This window comes from Amblyraja radiata, chromosome 27 (assembly GCF_010909765.2).
Source record: "Amblyraja radiata isolate CabotCenter1 chromosome 27, sAmbRad1.1.pri, whole genome shotgun sequence".
Lineage (NCBI taxonomy): Eukaryota > Metazoa > Chordata > Chondrichthyes > Rajiformes > Rajidae > Amblyraja > Amblyraja radiata.
This window is the reverse complement of record NC_045982.1, coordinates 16,421,552-16,443,741: the sequence shown is the minus strand read 5'-3', so window position 1 is coordinate 16,443,741 and position 22,190 is coordinate 16,421,552. Positions and strand designations below refer to the sequence as shown.

General features: G+C 40.6%; 1 protein-coding gene across 29 annotated transcripts in view; it reads left to right on the top strand.

The window, feature by feature from the left end:
- macf1 (microtubule actin crosslinking factor 1) overlaps nucleotides 1-22,190 on the top strand; it is a 437,138-nt gene that overhangs the window by 288,962 nt on the left and 125,986 nt on the right. For 28 of the 29 annotated variants that reach the window (XM_033045293.1, XM_033045299.1, XM_033045287.1 and 25 more), the window contains 12 exons: nucleotides 271-519; nucleotides 3,100-3,328; nucleotides 4,121-4,437; nucleotides 5,688-5,864; nucleotides 8,481-8,604; nucleotides 10,921-11,129; nucleotides 11,542-11,859; nucleotides 13,899-14,065; nucleotides 16,353-16,509; nucleotides 16,847-16,973; nucleotides 19,290-19,352; nucleotides 21,461-21,696. In XM_033045293.1, the coding sequence (XP_032901184.1) occupies nucleotides 271-519; nucleotides 3,100-3,328; nucleotides 4,121-4,437; nucleotides 5,688-5,864; nucleotides 8,481-8,604; nucleotides 10,921-11,129; nucleotides 11,542-11,859; nucleotides 13,899-14,065; nucleotides 16,353-16,509; nucleotides 16,847-16,973; nucleotides 19,290-19,352; nucleotides 21,461-21,696 (2,373 nt within the window). The remainder of the gene's footprint in view (nucleotides 1-270; nucleotides 520-3,099; nucleotides 3,329-4,120; nucleotides 4,438-5,687; nucleotides 5,865-8,480; nucleotides 8,605-10,920; nucleotides 11,130-11,541; nucleotides 11,860-13,898; nucleotides 14,066-16,352; nucleotides 16,510-16,846; nucleotides 16,974-19,289; nucleotides 19,353-21,460; nucleotides 21,697-22,190) is intronic. The other variant, XM_033045276.1, reaches the window with a different exon arrangement.

Genomic DNA, 22,190 nt, shown 5'->3' with positions numbered 1-22,190 from the left:
CTTGGTGTGGGAGATTGCAACCTTCAAGTGGCCCGCCCCGTTTCGATGAATGCAATCAACCCGGCGTGCACAATCAAATAAGACCAAATAGAACAAGTTGTCCTACAACTTTAGGCTGCGCAGGCCATACGCAAGAAGAAGAAGATCGTCAATCTTTAGGATTTCCCCCAAAGACGAAAAGAAAATGTTTAAATTCTACCTAAACTTTGTAAAACATCAGAACTTCTATGAAATTTATATCTCCGAGCCAACAGAATTTTGTGATTGCAGGCAAAAGCAGAAGAGGAACTTGAAGAAAATAAGGTTAAGATCGATGGTCTGTTGGAGTGGCTGTCATCCGTGGGGCGGCAGACAGCCACATATTACCCTCACATGCGGCCTCGTGAGGTCAGAGACCGTCTTGGTGAAGATGAAATTGATGCTTTAGGAAATGGTGTACGACCGCGAGACCGGGACGATGTAATGGATACTCCCGCTGGGAAGGGTGGAAACCTGAACCAGCAGCAACAGGCATTGAAGGTATGAACACTCATGCTTTAACTCCTCTGATTTAGTCAGCCTCAATCTGGAACATTTCCCTAAAATAATGAGAGAATGTTTAAATGCTCCCAACATTTTGAAAAATATCAATACTTTAGACAAGTGCTTGTTTGAACAATTACAATCACAAATAAAAGAAAATCTCTGCTCTATTGTTTTGACCCCAATGTCAAATTGGAATGGTATTGAGTTCAAAAGTTGAGACATCGTGACGCAGTTGTACAAGTCATCGATGACTTGTGGCCAGTTATAGGAAGGATGCCATTATGTTGGAACAGACGTAGAAAGATTCACGAGGTTGTGGACTTGAGTTATAGGCAGAGATTGGATCGGCTGCAACATTTATCTTTGGAGTAAGGAAGCAGATGGGAGACCATATTGAGATGTCCAAGATCATGAGGGGAATGGATAAGGTGAATGCTCAGTCTTCTTTCCCAGGGTAGAGGATTCTAACACCAGAGGACATAGACATCACCTAATCCCATCATGATAAAAGTAATTAAGTCATTGTTATGATAATACTATTTAAAATTACAACATTTCAATTAGAAACAGATCTGCAATGTGAATGTTCGATGTGTTTTTCTGTATGCTGATTTTTTTGTCAGGAAACTTGATATCTTGTTTCTTGTATTTGTAAGAAACTTGATATCTTGATACATTGTATTTATACTAAATTAGAGTCAGAGAGTCATACAGCATAGAAACAGGCCCTTCAGCCCATTTTGCCCGTCAACCAAGATGCCCCATCTCCACTAGTCCCTCCTGCCTGTGTTTGGTCCATATCTCTTTAAATCATTCATATCGATGTACCTGTCCAAATGTTTTTGAAATATTGTTATGGTATCTGCCTCAACTACCACCTCTGGCAGCTCATTCCATATACCCACCACCCTCTGGTTAAAACGATTGCCCCTCAGATTCCTTTTTAATCTTTCCCCTCTCACCTTAAACCTGTGTCTTCTAGTTCTTGATTCCCCTACTCTGGGTGAAATACTCTGCATCTACTCTATGTAGTATGATCCTCATAATCTAAAACACCTCTATAAAATCACTCCTCATCCCCATGCACTTTAAGGAATAAAGTCCTAGCTTGTCCAATCTGACTATAGCTCAGGCCCTCCAGTCCTGGCAACATCCTCGTAAATCTTCTCTGCACACTTTCAAGCTTAAAAAACGATTTCTTATAAGCAGAGTGGCCAAACTGAACACAAATGTGACCTCACCAGCACCTTGTACAGCAGTAACATCCCAACTACTACACTCAGTACCTAGACCGATGAAGCCGAAAGCTGCCTTAACCACCCTGTCTACCTGTGACACCACTTTCAAGGAACTATTTACTTGCACTCCTAGGTCCCTCTGCTCTACAACCCTCCCCAGGGTCCTGCCATTCACTGTGATGGTCCTGCCCTTGTTTGATTTTCCAAAATGCTCTATCTCGCATTTATAAGACTCATCCATGCCTTCATCTCCTCCCGACTGGACTATTGCAACTCACTTCTCCTTGGCATCAGCTCCACCTACATCAACCGACTCCAACTGGTCCAGAACGCAGCCGCCCGACTCATCACCCACACCAAATCCTGGCATCACATCACTCCAGTCCTCAAAAAACTTCACTGGCTTCCCGTCTCCCACCGGATCACCTACAAAATCCTGGTCCTCACCTACAAAGCCCTCCACCATCTGGCCCCCACATATCTCATTGACCTCCTCTCCCCCTACCAACCCTCACGGTCCCTCAGATCCACATCAGCCGGTCTCCTCTCCATCCACAAGTCCAACCTCTGCAGTTTTGGGGACAGAGCCTTCTCCAGGGCAGCTCCCAGGCTCTGGAACTCCCTCCCCCAACTGATCCGCAATTCCGTGTCCCTCCCCATCTTCCAGTCCCGCCTCAAGACCCATCTCTTCACCTCTGCCTATCCTTAGCCCCACGTCCCCGTCCCTTTTCATCTGTGCATTAATTGCCTCATGCTGTGTTTTGTATTGAATTCTGTCTTTACTTTGTGTACTAGTCATGTCTCTACTATTTATTTCATTTCCCTTACATGTTTTTCCTATACATGCTCAATTTTTGTAAGGTGTCCTTGAGACTCTTGAAAGGCGCCCATAAATAAAATGTATTATTATTATTATTATCTGCAATAAACTCAATTTGCCATTCCTCAGCCAACTTGCCCAGCTGATCAAATTGAAACTAAATCCCCAAGATATTATCAGTTTAGTTTTGTTTAGAGATACAGTGCGGAAACAGGCCCTTGAGCCCACCGAGTCCGCACCGACCAGCGATCCCCGTACACAAGCAGTATCCTACACACTGGGGCCAATTTTACCAAAGCTAAGTCATCTACAAACCTGTACTTTTTTTGGAATGTGGTAGGAAACCGGAGCATCTGGAGAAAACCCACGCAATAACAGGGAGAATGTCCAAACTCCATTCAAACAGCACCAGTAATCAGGATCGGACCCGGGTCACTGGTGCTGCAAGGCAGCAACTCCACCTCTGCTATCTAAGAACAATGTAAATGAACCAAGTACACTTTGACTTTTTTTTAGGAACATCATGAAACGTTGCTGTCACAGCAACAAGCGTTTGTATTGGCGACACAGTCAGCTCAGTCCTTTCTGGATAAGCATGGCCACAATCTTTCACCAGAAGAGAGAAAACAACTGCAGAGTAACTTGAACGATTTGAAGGAACAGTATGAGACAGCGCTGTTACATGCAGACTCTCAGCTGAAATATGTTCACGCTTTGCAGGAAGAACTCCAAAAATTTCAGAAAGGTAAGTTAAAGAATTCCTTTATTTTCCACACTTCAATTCAAGGTCTATTTACTGAAAATTGAGAAGAATTATAACTATGATGACAGAAAACTGCATGTGGTTTAAAATAACATGATCTGGAAATTAGCTTTAATAATTCTTGCCAGATAGTTTAGTTTAGTTCAGAGATACAGTGTGGAAACAGGCCCTTTGGCCCACCAATCCATGTCGACTAATGATTTTCCCAGTTCTCACTAGTTCTATGTCATCCCAGTTTCGCATCCTACGCACTAGGGGTAACTTACAGAATAATAATAATATAATAATATCTTTTATTGTCATTGCACATAAGTGCAACGAGATTTGGGCTTGCAGCTTCCATCCAAAATGTCATAACTTAAATAACTAATTACATTTAGATTTAGATACCCCGAGAAACATGGTTTGTAAACAGAACATTACAACAGTAAAACAGATCAAACAGACTAAAGTGCAGATGTGTCTGTGCGACGTGACCATCCGAGGGAGATACTGCAAATCTGTACGTGTTTGGAATGTGGGAGGAAACCTGAGCACCTGGAAAAAGCCCACATGGTCACAAGGAGAACGTACAAGCTCCATACAGACAGCACTTGTAGTGAGGAAGTACCTCGGGTCTCTGGCGCTGTAAGGCGGCAACTCTACCGCTGCGCCACTGTACCGCGAGTAAAGTCTAAGTGATTTGGGATATTTTCTGACTAATTTCTAGAGCTCCAAAGCATTCTGTGGTCACCATCTTCAATATTTGATAACCATCTTAATTTCTTTTATTAGATCATGGTGAATTTGAGACCTGGCTAATTCAGTCTGAGCATGAACTAGAAGAGATAAAAGCAGGTGAAATGGACTCCGATTCATTGCAAGTCAAGTTGCAGAAGCAGAAGGGTTTCTCTGAAGATGTTATTTCTCACAAAGGAGATCTAAGATATATCACTATTTCTGGGCAAAAGGTCTTGGATGCGGCAGATGTCTTTGCAGAAGCTAATGCAAATGAAGATTTTAAGAGCCCAATCGACCCATCTGTAACCAGCACACTGGTGAAGGAGAAGTTAGAAGATGCCAAAAATCGCTATAGCACACTTCATTCAAAAGTATGACTTCTTTCATTTTCTTAATATAATGGCATTTGAAGTCTTGCATTGTATTTGAAATTTTCAATTATGCCTAAGCTCAGTGCATTAATATGCATGGAGAAAGACTAACAGAATGATGTACAATTTAATCCTGTTAGAGGAAGTGTGGTAACTTGTGATGGTTCACTAAGTAATACTGGTAATGACCAGTCACCATTCTCAGGTGATCAAAGCATTATGCATCTCCCTTACTGGCCCAACACACTTTGATGAAACAGAGACCATTGCAAGGATTAATCATGAGATAATACAAGTGGTCTAATTTCTTTTAGAGAAAACAGTAATAATGTTCCTGATAGACACAAAAAGCTGTAGTCACTCAGTGGGTCAGGCATCATCTCTGGGGGGGGAAAAAGAATAGGTGAAGTTTTGGGCCAAGTCCCTTCTTCAGACTGAGTCAGGGGAAAGGGAAACAAGATATAGACGGTGATTTAGAGAAATACAGAACAGAAAAGGATGCAAAATGCAATAATTATCAAGGACAGGTGGAGCCCACAATAGTCCATTGTTGGTTGTGGGCTTAGTGATAATGAGTTATACAGACAGTGAAGCTCAACTAGATGTCAATGAAACTAGTACGACGACTTAGGTGGAGGAGGGACGGAGAGAGAGTGGATGCAAGGGTTACTTGAGGTTTGGGAAATCAATATTCGTACTGCTGGGTTGTATTCTGCGGTTTATTGGAATGAATATAATTCCTAAAAGATTGACACGACAAGCTAGAGAAGCTCAGATGGACAGGCAGCATCTCTGGAGAGAAGGAATCGGTGACATTTTGTGTCGAGACCCTTCTTCAGACCCGACCCGAAACGTCACCCATTCCTTCTTTTCAGAGGTGCTGCCTGTCCCGCTGAGTTACTCCAGCTTTTTGTGTCTCTCTTTGGTTTAAACTAGCATCTGCAGTTCCTTCTTACACAATATAATTCCTAAAGCCAGCGCAGATCAAATGGTTCTGAATTATTATAATTGAATCCTTTGCTTCTAACTTTGGTGTGCATTGAATGTTGCCTTTTCATCTATGGTTCTCAAAAAAATGATGCAGGCAGCATCCAATTCTCGATGGTCTTTAACTAACATTAGTTTTTGCAATGGACCAGTAACATATTGCGTGAGCCATTTTGGAGAGGTTGAACACTCGATACTTGGCAGCATTTCACCAAAATTGAGGGTTTTAAAAATCTATATAATTTTTTTTTTTTGGTTAACAGTGCAATAAACTTGGCACTCACCTTGCCAATATGTTGGAGAAATATCAACATTTCCATGACATTGCCAGTGAGCTGAATTCATGGCTGGAGAACTCGGAGGTAACTGGAGATAGGCTTCTGTTGGAAACTATTTCTTCTGATCCAGAAAGCTTACAGAAACACCTTGCAGAAATCAAGGTAATCAAAGTTGTTTTTTCTATAAATTGCTGCATAATATTACTTTTTCTGAATTATAAGTAGAAATGTGAATGTCTTGAAATAATGTTAAAATGCACCTCAGACAATGGGAATTGAGGCCAGATGGAAGGTTTGATATTTGGAATAGTATGGTGGGCCACACTAAATTTAGTTCCGTTTTTGTTTCAATGAAGAAACAAGGAACTGCAGATGCTGGTTTACAAAAAATAACACAAAGTACTGGAATTACTCAGTGGATAAGGCAGCATCTCTGCAACTGAAGAGTCTGAAGAAGGGTTCCGACCCAAAACATCACCTAACCATGTTCTTCAGAGATGCTGCCCGGCCTGCTGAGTTACTCCAGCACTTTGTCTTTTTTTGTTTTTTAGGAAGCCTGACAACAAACCTGCAGCATTCTGCTTCTGGGAAGCTGAACTGCTCTACAATTACAATGGGCATATTTTTAACCTTGTTTTTATGAGTTTGGGTTACCTGCATGGACATTCAACTGAGACTCAGTGATTGGGGACAATGGTAGCTAATTCTGGATAACCTCAAATTTACAATAGTAGAACAAGGGAGGCCAACAAAGAGCTGATGGACTAATCAGGTCCAGGGATAACAAAGGATTGCAGCAGAACATGAGGTAAGGTGTCAGAAAGTTGTGATTTTGGACTCAATTTGGGGTCAGATTTGTTTGCAAGATTACAAAAAGTTTAGTTTAATCCAAATAAATATGGAGTTAGTAGTTATGCACATGGAATTTGCAACAGAAAGGCAAATCAGTGGCGCCAAATTTCACAATATCGGAGAGTATTGCTGCTCGTTCAGTCAGAGAAGCAGCCTGACCATTGAGTTACAGTAAATGAGTTGGGGTTTGACGATGGTAAAGTTGAAGCTGTGTGCTGTCAATGTAGAACTTAGTGTCACGTACTTGGCCGGGGTTATCGAGGGCATCACCCATTTGATTAAGGCACAAGAGACTGTAGGTGCTGGAAACTGGAGCTAAAAAAGAGCTGATGGAGGAACCCAGCAGGTCAGGAAGGAAATAGACAGACAGCATTTTGGATCTAGATCCTTCATCTGAACGACAAGAGTAGAGGGGAGATGGTCAGTATAAAAAATCTGACTAACCTGCCAATCAACCCCATCTGTGTAGGAAAGAACTGCAGATGCTGGTTTAAATCGAAGATAGACACAAAATGCTAGTTTGTAACTCAGCGGGACAAGCAGCATCTCCAGAGAAAAGGAATGGGCGCCATTTTGAGTCGAGACCCTTCTACAGATGATCAGACTGAAGAAGGGTCTTGACCGGAAACGTCACCCATTCCTTCCCTCCAGAGATGCTGCTTGTCCCGCTGAGTTACAAACCAGCATTTTGTATCTATCTTTGAATCAACCCCATCTCATCTGTATCCACCTAGCTCTTGTCCTACCCTCGCTGTATATTGGCTTTCTCTCCTCTACTCTTTTAGCCCATATGGAAGGTGTAGACACAAAACGCTGACTCTCCATTTCCCCCCACAGATGCTGAGTTCCTCCAGCAGTTCTCCTTCTGTTTTTGGTACATATTTAATTAATGTGAGAGATCCAGGATAGTAGATGGGAACTTTTGGAGTAAAGGAACAGGAGCAGAAAACAGTTACTACGTGGAACGCAACCTATTGCAGTCAAATGTTTGTACTTGGTGCTGAAGAGGCAAATGACGGCTTCGGCATTATTGTGCAAATCATGTTGTGTTTTAAATCTAAGCTTCAAGTGTTGCATGCGATGCAAACTCTAATAAAGTTTTAAAATATTTTCTTCCGTCTTGGTATGGTCGGCAATTATTGGCTATTGATATTTGGCTTACTTTGTTGTTTGTAGGGCTAGTCTCATGAAGACTACTAAGGATAGTGAGCTCAACAACAGCAGGGAATGCTCACGCATCAGATATGTTTAACACTTACAAACATTCATGATGATCAATGTAGATTTTTGATCTGGTGACATGTTAAAGCTGTGAAGTTAGACAAAAAAGCTGTGGAAACTCAGCGGGTGAGGCAGCATCTATGGAGCGAAGGGACAAAAATGCTGGAGAAACTGATACTTTTTATTTCAACATGTTTACTGCCAGGTCAAATTAGCAGAAAATTGTAAAAAATATACTGGGAAAGGGTATATTCTTTCTTTTATTTGCGTGATATTTTAATAAACCTTCTGAGAACTGCCAGGTATGGTTACCTGTTCACAATCAACCTGAGATTATTTGTCGGTGGCAATTCTTAAGTAATGTACTTGGTGCTGAAGATGACAATGACGACTTCTGCATTATTGTGCAAATCTAAGTATTCTTAAGCAAAAAGATGGGGGATGTTTAAACTAACCCAGCTCTCGGTCTTCCAATATCCTGTGGTGACTAGGTCCTTGCTAATTCAAGCAACACTCTCTCCAAAGCAGGCTGTTGGGGATTACTGTGGTGTTTTTACAACATCTTTATCCCAATCTGTATATCTCCATAACGCACCTGGGCAATATCAAAATACACCAAGCCATCAGTTGAGCTAAGTGGTCCTTTTACAGAGAGAAGGATTCATTTAAATATGAATGAGTTATTGTATAATTTTGCATTTACAGGTGCTTCAGGGAGACCTAGCTGAACATGAAGTCGGCGTAGAAAAGTTACAAAAAGCAGCAAACTCCTTGATGTCCATGGATGATGACCTTGTTCCAAACCAAGATCAAATTCAACTAACGACAGGTACCATTTCAGTACTAGCTGTTTACACCAAAATGTGGTTCTGTAATTGCAACAAATAGGAAATAACGCTGCTTCTCAGCAAATCATCCATCTTCAATATATATAAATAAAATTGGTGATCCGCCAACCTCTCTATATCTTTCTAAAAAATTAATTGTCATTTATAATTCAGGCTTCAAATCTTGAGTCATCTTCACATAGTAGATCATAAATATACTCTCATTTGATTACAGCAATGAAACTTTTCAGGTAAATACAATTATCATCTGCAAACGAGTGACTGAAATTTTTTAAATAATAATGTAAGTTTTCAAAGTTCAATAATACTTGAGAAATTGCCTTTCTTCACTAAATTGATGGCAGTGATTCAGACATCCCAAAAGTATTGTAAAATGTGAATTGTATGATGTCTTTGCCAAAGTGGCACATAGTTTATGTGTTAGGTCATATGAAACTATTGCATGAGCAGTAACCTATGGTTTAGAATTGTTGGGTTAATCTTCCCTTATTTGGTGCACTGAAAATAAAAATAGCACCAATTGGGAATTCCTGAAGGGAATCAAAGCGATACACTGACATTAGTTGAAGCAACTAAATAGGCTCTAGTTGTGCCTTGACAAGCTGTTCATTCAATGCTAAGGACATTATTTGTAAATCTGACAATTTACAAACAATAGAAAAAATATAAATATACTGGGAATCTGAAACAAATCAAGAAAACAGACTGGGAATAAAGAATTCAGTCAGGAGATAAAATGTATGAGGGAAAAATTGACATTTTAATGTTGCTTTTCTTTTTCCAGATGCTCTGTTAACAATTCTACTTTCTACATTTTTTTTTTTTTTCTAAATTCCAAGTTGGCTAATATTTCTGCTAATTTTCTGAAGAATCAATTTATCTTGTATATCAGTTTACAAATGTATCATGGGTAAAGTAAGTGGACAAATGGTTTAATGTTATGCAATGGGAATGTGGTGAGTGTGAACATCTGGCAGTGATGCAGTCAGGGAAGTATTTGTGACTAACGGCACAAAGGCCCACAATGAGAGGTGATTTTTCATGCTCTGCTGGAAGTGCAGTGCAGAGACACGCAACCGATCGCCCCAACAGTGCAGAGTGGGCCGCTGCGACTAGGCTTCTGCTGAGAACTTTCGCAGCTGTTATCAGAGCCTGCCCCGCTGAGCAGAATACTCTTTATGTTTTTTTTGCTGCCCCACTTCCCTCCACTCCACCTGCTCCCCTTCTTGACGGGGGGGAAAAAAGGGTTGAAGTCAAAGTGGTCTTTTAAAAAATGTTGCACAGAACTGAATAGTCTAATTGTATTAGACAGAAGATAGACACAAAAAGCTGGAGTAACTCAGCGGGTCAGACAGCATCTCAGGAGAATAGGAATAGGTGACGTTTCGGGTTGAGACCCTTCTTCAGACTGAGAGTCAGGAATTGTATTCCTCGGTTTCTCTCTCCTCTCTTGTTTTGCATATTCCTCCTCCTTTTCCCTGTTCCTCATTTACTCTTATCACACATTACAATCTCACCCCATTCCCTTTTTTCATTCCCTACTCTCCTTTTTGCTCCCACATTCCCCTTTTAACTTTCCTCCTTATAACATAGAACAGTACAATACAGGAACGGACCCCTCAGCCCACAATGTTTGTACCGAACATAATCCCGTCTCGAACATAATCCCTTCTCGTGGAACCCCCCTCGGCTTTAGAACTCTTTATCCAAAACTGCCGTCGCGACATCAACCGCCTCAACTTCTCCACTCCCCTGTCTCACTCCAATCTCTCCCCCCCTGAACGTACTGCCATCGACTCACTCCGCAACAACCCACATTGGGCTATCAAAGGCATACTCAATAATCCCAAGTTAAACTGATCGCATCTGCCCATACATGATCCATTTCTTTGTGCCTATATAAAAGCCTCTTAAATACCACTATCGCATCTGCCTCCTCCACCACCCCTGGCAATACAATCCAGGCACCCACCACTCTCTGTGTAAAACAAAACCTGCCCCGCACATCTCCATTAAACTTTCCCTCTCTCTCACCTTAAAGCTGTGCCCTCTAGTGCTGGACAATTCCAGCTTGGGGGAAAAAGGTTCTGACTAGCATATCTATACCCTTCTGTGCCTTTTCTTTCCTTTAACCATTTACTTCAAAGCAAAGTTCACCTTTCACTTGCATTACTGACTTTTAGAGTTTCATTCTCCAAAATAAATATTTGTATTTATGCAAACTGAAACTTTACACGATACAACCATTAAAAACACATTCTGAATATCTGAATAACATAGTATTGTATTCATTTTAGGTTCCATTACGCAGAGGTTCAAGAAATTGTCTACAGTAGTTTCAGAACACAACGAGAAGATGCAGGTATCAATCGCTCAGTCTCAGAGTGTTCAAGAAGGTCTGGATAATTTACTGAACTGGCTGGAAGGTGTTGAAAAGAGTTTGAAAAATCAGGATAATTTGCCGTTGTCGTCTGCTGCCATCCAGGATTCCCTGGCCCAAAACGCTGTGAGTTTTCTCCTAGTCTTTTGCTTTTTGCAGCAGTTAAATATGGCAGAATTGAGAAGTTATGATAGCCATATCATACCCGGTGTCATAGTTTCATACATGTATTATGATTTTGTGAAAGACTTTGTCTAAGTAGATTCCTTGCCGCAGCAATATGTGCTTTACAGTCAGAATACCCACTGATTGTGAGTGTTTTCCCTCCATCCCTCCCTCTCTCCTTCCCTTCCTTGTTTCCTTGCTCATTCCCTCTCTCTTTCTCATATATCACAGGACAAATATATATCTCAATCAAGAGCATACTGGAGCAAGCAATGGCCATGAATAGCAGTAAAATTACAATGTGTGAAGTTTGTGCTGAAGTCCAAAGAAGTACACTATTTTAAATAACTATTTGTTTTCTAAAACTTTTCAGAAATTAAAGCAGGATATTGCTAGTCATCAAAGCAGCATTAACACAATCCAGGAAATGGTTCACGGTTTTATTGAAAATACAGATAGAGCAACTGCTTCTTCACTGCAAGAGAAGCTTGAACGGTTGAATAGCCAAGTGCAAGCGGTGTGCAATGAGCAACAGGTGAAGGAGGAGAAGCTGAGGAAACTGCTACCTAAAACAGAGCAGTTTGAAAAACTGGTGCAGGATGTTGGACAGTTCATCGAAAACAAATCTCAGAGTCTGGCAGCTGGAGGAGATCCCAATGAAGATATTGCTCACTTTTCACAGAAAATACTGGTAAATACATTATTTGTGAAATTCTACTTCTATCTTCATTTCTATTAATGGCACCAAAAATATATATTTTATTGTGTGTGTGTATATATGTTAATATATGTGATTTATTAAACAGCTAGCTATGTCCAGCTCTCTTCATAACTTAGATAATGAAGCGATCCATGTCCAATGTCTATAGAACTTTCATTATGCTTTTGATTTGTGGACACTTGGAGCTCATCCTTAATTTTCTTTGCGATGGTTCTTCCACCGAGTCTACATGTGTGCCACACTAGTGCTATCTAAATAAGCAAGGACTTAACCATTTCCCAAGGATGTGCCACTGCTCAGATTCCTCTCACCAAGCTCTTGAGAGCAGATTCTAAACTATACAATACAATACAATATTTATTACATGTCAATTGAACCTCAGTGAGGCTCAAACGAAACTCCGTTTCCACAGCCATACAAAAAAAGACAATTCCTACAAGACTTACACACAATTCAATTTACAAAAACATCCATCACAGTGAATCTCCTCCTCACTGTGATGGAAGACAAAGTCTTTTCTCTCCCCTGCACCATTTCTCTCCCGATGTCGAAGCCCCCGGCGGGCGATGGCAAGTCCCACGGCCATTTTAGGCTGCGCCGGGCGATGTACGGCCCTGCTCCAGGTCTAAAAGTCACGAAGTTGGAGCCCCCGGCGGGTGTTTGAATGTCCCGCGGCCATTAAAGCCGCGCCGGGCGATGTACGGCCCCGCTCCGGGTCGTTCCAACCCCGCGACACGGGCGGGAGAAGTTGCGTTGCGGGAGCTCCGAAAAGCGGTCTCCACCCGGACCCGCGAGCTCCCGATATCCCGACAGTCCACAGGTATGCAGCAGGAGCTTCCGAGCTCCGGGGTCGGGCCGCAGCAGCGATCCACCACCGCTCCCCACGCTCCAAGGCCAGCCAGCCCCACGATGGTGAGTAGTCCGCAGCTCCACGACTGGAGCCCCAGGTCGTTCCGGCTGGAGGCTGCTCCATGGTGCTAGGCCCCAACGACAACGGACAACGACTATGGTAGGGCAAATAGAACTGCAAGCTCTAACCCACATATGATAGAATCATCCTTGTCTACAGCTGTTGCATAATGTCCCCACGTGTACTCAATGCCCTTATCAATGAAGACAAGTACGCCACATGTCTTCTTCACCACCCTATCTATGTGCGTCACCACTTTCAGAGAACTATGTTTCTGTACTCCGAGTTATCTTGACTCGACAATACTTTCCACGAACCTACCATTTACTGTGCAGTCCTGCCTGGCTTGACTTGCCAAAATGCATCACCTCAAATTTGTCAGATTTAAATTCAACCATTGGCCACTTCCTCCCTTGATCCAGGATTTTTTTGCAAACTTAGACATCCTTCCCCACCGTTTTGGTACCATCCGCTCCCTTACTAACCAACCACATTCTCAAACCAAATAGAACTGTGTATGTTTCTTCACTGCATGTGAGTGGTTGGAGAATATGGACCACAACTACCACCTTGAAGGGAAGCAGAGGTGTACAAACTGTTCTGAAATGACTGGTGGTGATCTCATCCTCATCTGAAAAATAAATATTGCTGTTAAATGGATTTTAAACTTTCTGAATTTAGTTAAGTTTACAGATACAGCATAGAAACAGGCCCATCGGCCCATCGAGTCCACGCCGACCATTGATCACCCATACACTAATTCCATGTTCTCTACACTGTGTTCTATACACCATGTTCTTAACCTGCAAAACTGCTCGTCTTTGGAATATCTTGTACAATTAAATATATTATTGTAATACTGCCTTCAGGCAACACCTGTCTTTGATAAACATGATAATTTGATCATCTCTTGTTCTCTTGACTCTTTATTACAAATCATGGATTTTAATTTCAGTTAAGTGCTGAGATTGGAGAACAATCCCTCTCAATTGTTTTATATAATTTTCATTAGAAGATCAACAGTGGCAACATTAAAACATAGAAGAGCAGCTAGGCTACCGTTTTTAATGGCACGTGACCATGTGTTTCCTTACCACAGGAGGCAAGCACAGAAATGGTGAAGCAAAGGGAAGACCTACAGGCTCTGCAGCAGCTCGCTGAAGAACTGGCCACATTTGACATCTTGACGGAAAAGAATCAGCTCACAGAGACTGTCAAAGACCTAACCAAAGGGTACAAAAAACTAGAACTGAATATTAAGAAGAGGTAAGAGATGATGATTCTTCAAATTGACTTTCCTAAACCATTTATTAGCTATTATTATTATTATTATTATTATTTCTTTGCATATTTGACTTTAAGGGGCTTAAAGCCCATTCATCAAATTAATGCATTATCACGCTTTGAATAAATATGCTGACTAAAAGGTCAAAATTGGCATGAATGTTTTGAGCAGCTTGAATCCGTGTGAATTTATTTTTCTATTTTTCTCCCTCTGTTTTCCTTCTTTCCTGTTTGTTATTTTTTAGATGAAACCATTTCCATTCAATAATCTTCATTTGCAGACCTCCAGTAGCGCACACATTTTCTCTCGTGTTCGCTCTCACTCCTGTGCGCTCTCTCCCTATGAGTGAATGAGTTGTCACTTGGACAAACAATACATTGTCAGCCTGGGAAGCATTTACAGCGTGATGTCTGTCAGGTGGCAAAGATGGGATTGGGATTGTAATGGAGGTTAATGTAACAAAGCTCAAGAGGGTGGTCATTGTGGCGGCCAGAATGTGTGGTTGGAGCATGCCTCACGATTTTAAATTGTAGACCATCCAAACTTCAGATTAGATTAGATTAGATTCCTTTATTGTCATTCAGACCTTTCGGTCTGAACGAAATTTCGTTGCCTGCCGTCATAAATATAATAATAAATAACAAAACATACAATAAACACAAATTAACATCCACCACAGATTAACATCCACCAGTGAAAGGCAATATTATCTCAATGAATTTGATTAAGTCTTTCCAGAAAACCTTTTGAGCACTAGGTTTTTGAAAAGGAAAAGGAATGATTCTCATCACAATTTTACTGCGATCATTTTGTTACATTTTTTGGAGTCCTTTTGTAATTGGGTGCAATGAGAATCGTTAACACTTTGATCCATATCTGTCTAATATTCTTTATTTGCAGCACATTTGATTTTTAGTTTTGCCAGGGTTAATGAAATGTTTTCACTCATCAGATTCTTTGTAATTATGCATACCATGAAATCTAAACACAACTTGTTAATTTGTTTAGCAACATTAATTTGTGGCTTAAAGTTATCCTTTCTTAGAATTTAATGAAACTTAAAACTGACTCTTCATTTCTGAGTAACAGTGGATTTGTTTGAAATGAGCAGGTTTGCACTTTTTGAAAGCACATGATTACCTGCCCCTTAGAACACGCAACATGTTTACCATCCGTCTCAGCAGTTTTTAAGAAAAAGTATAAATAACAGGCTCAAACTGGCTTTATGTTGTGAAAGATAGAACGCAATTGATGTGGTATAAAAACAAATTGTTTTCAAGAAGTCTGATTTGCCATGAGTTATTTTCTGTGGCTATATTTTTAAAGGAAGATACAATTGGCTGCAGAAGTAAGTTGGTGATCAATATGTCTGAATTTCCAGGCAGTGGTCAACTACCACTCTGTCTGTTTCAAATCTTGTAGGTTCTCTTAGCTGGAGTGGTTCTTCTGACAACTTCCTGAATGCAACTGATACTTAGTTTAGAGATACAGCACGGAAACAGGCCCTTCGGCCCACCAGGTCCGTGCCGACCGTTACTCTGGGCTTGAGACACCCCAGTGCAGTACAGAGCTCCAATGTTGTAAGAGGCAAATTCTGCCCAGAGGACCCAACCTTCACCAATTATCAAAACACATGCCTTGAATGTTTCGGAAAATCTGTGACAATAACCAACATTCAAAACTATTACGTTTTTGTAGTGATTAACTATTAAATGTTTTAAAATAGGCAATGATTTTTATTTATTTTTAAATTTAACAATCATAAAACTTGTCTTGCATTCTCTCGGCCAGTCCTCTCCACTGATTGGAGTCACTGAATAGTGGGCAGATTTTCTGGGGGGAAATTAATTGCTGGGAAATTGCAGCAAATTGGAATTTTGTCTTGGAGCCCAAGCCGAGTTCAACATCATAGTGTCGTTGGGAAATTAGGAAGTTTAGGACCTCCCCATTGCATTTGCATTTCCACAACGAATATTGAGGCCTTTGTGTATAGGAGCCTGCCTGGATTTAACAGAAGATGGCCTCTTTGAATTTCTTCCTTCTGTTGAGTGATGAATACTCATTCTCTGGTGGTCATCACTACAATGGGGAATTGGGAATGATGGCAGAGAATGATGGCAAGTACAATCGGAAAAAAAAACCCTTTGTAATTGTATCAGTAAACCAGATATGTATTCTAAATTAGTTCAAGTAGCCCAGCATTTCCAACATTAGAAGCATTTTCTAATAATGGATAAATAGGCCACTGATTGAGCCTCAATTTTTCAGGGAGGAAGAGGCAACATCCTGCCAGCAGTCTCTGAGCGACTTCACTTCCCTGGTTGAGTCGATTAGAAAATGGTTAAAGGAAACAGAGACTCGCATTCCGTGTTTTGAATCGGCACTTGATACAGACACAATCAAGGAACAGATCCAAGAAGTGGTGGTAAGTCTACATAAAATGAAAAGCATACGGTATTTGCTATTTTAAGGAATATCAGAATTTTTTTTTTCAATTCATGTGCAGGATGACTGTGAAGATGAAACGGTCTGTATGCAGGCTTTCCACATTTTGGTCAAGCAAGTTTGCTCCCCCTTGTGTGCAAACATTTCCTGTTATTATTTTGAGGAGGACGGGAGGGAGAATGGTCCCAATTAATATGATGTAAACCCATCGTGTGAAGCAATTGTTCATAATGTCTGAGAAAAGAAGCACAAAAACAAGCCTCAATTGACAAAGGTTTTTAATAAAACGGTATGATAAGGCTTATTTTAATTAACAGGTTCTTTTGGAAGATTGGTCAGCAAAATCTCCACAAATTCAAGAAATAAACCACAAAGGAACTGAGTTAGAAAGTCTCATCATGGAAATAACATCTCCAGACACTGCTTTGAACACCAGTAAAACAGGTAACATCTTGGATCAGGAAAAGTGCAGTTGACCTTATCGTTTTGTAACTTTTTAACTAACTTTGTCTTCTTCTATAATGCTCCATACACCATCATAAGAGTGTGCACAAGATACCTGATCGAAACCTCTCTCAAAGCAATTCTATAGTCAACTTAGAACAAGAAAGAATGAAAATGAATGATTTAAATTTCCTTTTAACTCCACATAGTGTCAGTCATGTGTCAGCAGAATAAGCCGCTTGGCACACTGATTCCATGCTGACCATCAAACACACACATACACTAATCCCCGTTTCTTCTCCCACATTACCATCACCTCTTCCCAAGTTCTGCCACTTACCTAACCATTAAGAGCAAAGTATAATTAATCTATCAACCAAAACATGAAGAGGATATTCTCATGGTCACGGGACAACTTGAAAACTCCACGTAAAATGCGGCCGGGGTCAGAAACAAGCCTGATCAATGGAGCTCTGAGGCAGTAGCTCTACCAGCTGCACCACTGTGTGGCCCTGCCTAGGGCTCAGCCATGTCCATGAACGTTTCTATCCATTATGCCCTTACTACCATATTGATCATTACTGGATCATTTTGTAACACAACATATGAAACATACACTGGATCTATTAGCCTGTGTTTCTGATTGTTTCTTGCAATGTTTCCCATGTTTTTTTATCTTTTTATTATTATTTATTTAAATGTGGCTTGATTTCTTACAAATTACAATTTCTAATTGGTGTAATCACATTTCACCAGTGTGCTTGCCATATTAACGTAAATTTGATTAATAACCATATAACCATATAACAATTACAGCACGGAAACAGGCCATCTCGACCCTTCTAGTCCATGCCGAACACATAATCTCCCCTAGTCCCATATACCTGCGCTCAGACCATAACCCTCCATTCCTTTCCCATCCATATAACTATCCAATTTATTTTTAAATGATAAATACTCTCCCTCTAGTTTATATTCTATATTGGAAAAGCAGCAGTTTACTTGTTGAACCCTATAATTGATTAGCTTAATGTATCTTATTTGTCAGCACTGTGTAAGTATGTAGCTTATTCTTAATTCTCTCTATGACTAGTAAGTTGTTTCACTTTTCTTAACTTGAATGCTGCAATTAATTGAGTTGTTTAAAGTAAAATTTACATGCTACAGTAGAATTTTGTCCATAGATAAATTTGAGACACAAGAGACCGCTGATACTGGACTCGGGAGGAATTAAAAAAAACTCCTCCAGCAAATTTTGTTTTTGCACCATGGATAAATTTGATACAATGTGATATGAAATGGTATAATCTATGGTGCAGTGTGCTTTGTATGTTGTACTTCACCATGTTGATCCATGAACTTCACTCAAAGCAGGGTACAATACACACGTGGTCCTAAATTGCACTTTTATAGCACGCAGTAGAGGATATAGTTTAAATGACCCTCCCTCCCCCCCCCCCCTCCCACCCCAAATATGATTGCTTACATGAGGCAATTGCTTAGCACGAGCTAAAGTGGGACGCGTTATTCAGTCAATGGAACTTTTTCACAGCAAGTGGAAGACAATAAATCCAGTGTGATAGAACTCAGATTAAATATTCTTGATTATAAATGGAATGAGGGGAAAAAAGTTTACTCGCATGTTACACTTTTCCCAACCTTGAGATTTCCCAAATGCTTCCCAGCTAATGTTATAATAAAAATAATAATAATAATATAATAATAAAAAAAGACCAAGTTATGTTGATTGTAGGACAAATATGTTCCTGGATGCAGGAGAGCCCCCTTGTAACTCTTCAGATAGTACTATGGAATCTTCCCTCTGCATTCAAGAAAGCTAATAGGACATGGTTTGAGATCTCATCAAAGTCGTGGCACTTCCAAGCATATAATTTTATTTTTCTACTTAACACGTCATTCTGGAATACACAGAATCTCTGGCGTTTTATGTGACTTCATGGCCAGCTGAAACAGAAGCAAATCTGCTATCGCTCTCAATGCTGATACCTTCCATGGTCGCAGAGCTTCAGAAAAACGGATTAAAGATGCTGGACAATTGTATACACCCACCAGTGTATACAAAATAGATTATGATAAATTGAAGTGAAACTATCCAGGTGTACATCTAATATTTATGCACTGCTGCAAAACAGTACAAAAGCTTTTTTTTAACTTTATAACAAAATGCTTCATGTGTAAATCGATGTGCTTGTTTATGTCTTGCTTTGTTCCACTAAGGGAACCTGTGTCTGTTGAGCGTTTGTTCCTAATATTGGCTGTCCCGTGCATTGTTCTGTCTCCCTGTTGTTCACATAGGTTCTGTGATGATGAATGGTGGAGTGACTGCGCCTAGTATGAATGGGTACCACAGGAGCAAAGGTGAGAATGTATAGAAACATGAGGTGTAGAAACATGAGGTGTGTTTACTAGCCAATTTACATCCGGAGTTAAATTCCCACATAGAAAAATAAATTGACTTTGGACTTTTTAGTGTTTAGAGATACAACTTGGACACAGGCCCTACGGTCCACCAAGTCCGCACCGACCAGCGATCACCCCGTGCTGCAGCACTATCTTCACATTAGGGACATTTTACAGAAGCCAATTAACCTACAACTCTGTAGGTCTTTGGAGTGTAGGAGGAAACCGGAGCACCCGGAGAAAACCCATGCGGTCACAGGGAAAATGTACAAACTCCGTACAGACTGCACCCGTTGTCAGGATCAAATCCAGTTCTCTGGCGCTGTAAGGCAGCAACTCTAACACATGCCGGCATTGTGTCAATAATCGGGATGAAATTTATATGTTGGAATAGTTGGCCCATCGAATCAATGACAACACATTCCCATTGGACCCATTCTCCCACTTAGCTCCCTTTAACCTATTCTCTTTCACATGCTCAGCAACACAGTAGCTCCTTCCCCCGCAATGTTAGTAGTAATTTGCATTAGCCAATTAACCTTCTATCCAATAAATCCATGCCTTGCAATGACAAACTGAAATATGCAAACTCCATACAGTACTGAAGAATTGTGATCGCTGGAACTGTGAGGCCAGTGTTGCCTCTGTTCCATCCAGTAGAACCATACCCACTTAAATAAAATGGTGTCAGTGAATTATAAGTATATTGTTCCCAAGCAGTTGCAAGAAGAACATTTGCACACATTGACTCATAGTCAGAGGTATTCTAACCATGATCTAAAATTCAGAATTTGTAGTAAGATATACTAAGGTCACAGTGAATCTGTCTCCACCACATGCTGTGAATTCAAGATTCCAACTACACGTTGTGAATAAAAAAAACACACTTTATCTCATCATTCTTAATTCATTTCTCCTCCTTTATTACCTATGACCTCTAATTCTTGAACGCTCCACGAGCAGGAACAGCCTTGTACCCATACTGTCAATATTCCTCATCAATTTATATACAAATTAAAACATTGTAGCTCACAACTCCTTTATTTCTAGGTCATTAGTATAAGATTTATTTTGTAAGAAAGCGCTGCGTCTAAGACTGATCCCTGGGGAATACCACTATCCTGCTTCCTCCAGCCCCAAAACCCTATGTCTGAAGCAATCCCTGGAGCATGCACATGAGTAATTATAAAAAGACACTTTAGGTATTTCTTTGCTTCTCCTTAGGGTGGCTGTTTTATAATTTTCTCCAATATGAGCTTAGATAACATATCAGAAAGTGTTTTAGAGACAAAAACCTGGAATAACAGACAGCATCTCTGGAGAAAAGGAATATGTGATGTTTCGGGTTGAGACCTTCTTCAGACCCAACCCGAAATGTCACCTATCCTTTTTCTCCAGAGATGCCGTCTGACTTACTCCAGCTTTTTGTGTCTATCTCTGGTTCATTGGCTATATTTAAGAGGGAGTTAGATGTGGCCCTGGTGGCTAAGGGGATCAGAGGGTATGGAGAGAAGGCAGGTACGGGATACTGAGTTGGATGATCAGCCATGATCATATTGAATGGCGGTGCAGGCTCGAAGGGCCAAATGGCCTACTCCTGCACCTAATTTCTATGTTTCTATGTTTCTAAACCAGCATTTGCAGTTCCTTCCTACTCCGGAAATGTTTTGCTTTGTAGGTACTATGGGCAAAAGTTAAAGAAATCATAAGTCATCATTATGGCTTAACCTCTTTGTCCCTAATGATCAACATTTCAAAATGCGATGTAACATAACTTTATTAGTACTTGCCCATTTCAATTTCTACCTCAATCATGTTTACTTTTTAAATTAAAAATTAAAGCTTGATATGTTGTGAGAAGTTTTCAATATGATTGGCTGGTCGTACTGAGGACACAATTATTGTTGAATGGCATCATGCCCCAGAAGTGAAGTCCAGCAGTAGCTGCCACTGAGAATGGAGGTGACTTGGAGGTGACTTACTTTGAGATCAGCACCGAAAGCTGTAATTTTGACCCTGACACTTTAAAATCACATTTGCTCACTGACTCGTTTAACTTTTTGTAGAACTTGCAGAAATCCAGCAGAATGTCTCTGATGTGAACCATAATTATAAAATCCTTGGTAATACGCTGAAGGAATGTCAGGACCATCTAAGCGCCACACTTAACCAAATGCAAGAGGTTGAGGAAGAGACTGCTTCTATCATGAACTGGCTGGAATCAAAAGAACAGACTTTAACCTCTTTAAGCTCATCATCAATCAAAACTCAAGCTATGAAAGCACAAGTGGAGCAAAACAAGGTGACTTTTTAAATTAAATATGATAAAGTACATCCCAGAGATAATAATGGCATAATTTAAATTAACACATTGTTGGTGCATCTAGAGCTACTGATCTTCCATATGAGGGTAACTTGAATATTTTTCCAGTAGTTTGTTGGCAGGGAACGTGAGGGATAAATCATGATGACTAAATTGGATGCCATTTTTTGAACTTTAGTCCTTTGTAATTCTGGCTCTTCAAGCTCGAGGGCACTCTCCTGAAAAACCTCGAGCTGGATCGACCGTCAGCGATGAAACCACGAGCCGGATAGACTGTCTGTGTGTGTGTGTGCGTGTGTGTGTGTGCGCGCGCACACACACACACACACACACACACACACACACACACACACACACACACACACAGCAAAGTCGGGGGCCAGGGAAAGCGGGGGAGCGCTGTCTGAAATTCACACCTGCGATGAACAGGAAGGTAAAAGACGGCTGACGCAGTTACGGTAAGACCTTATAGA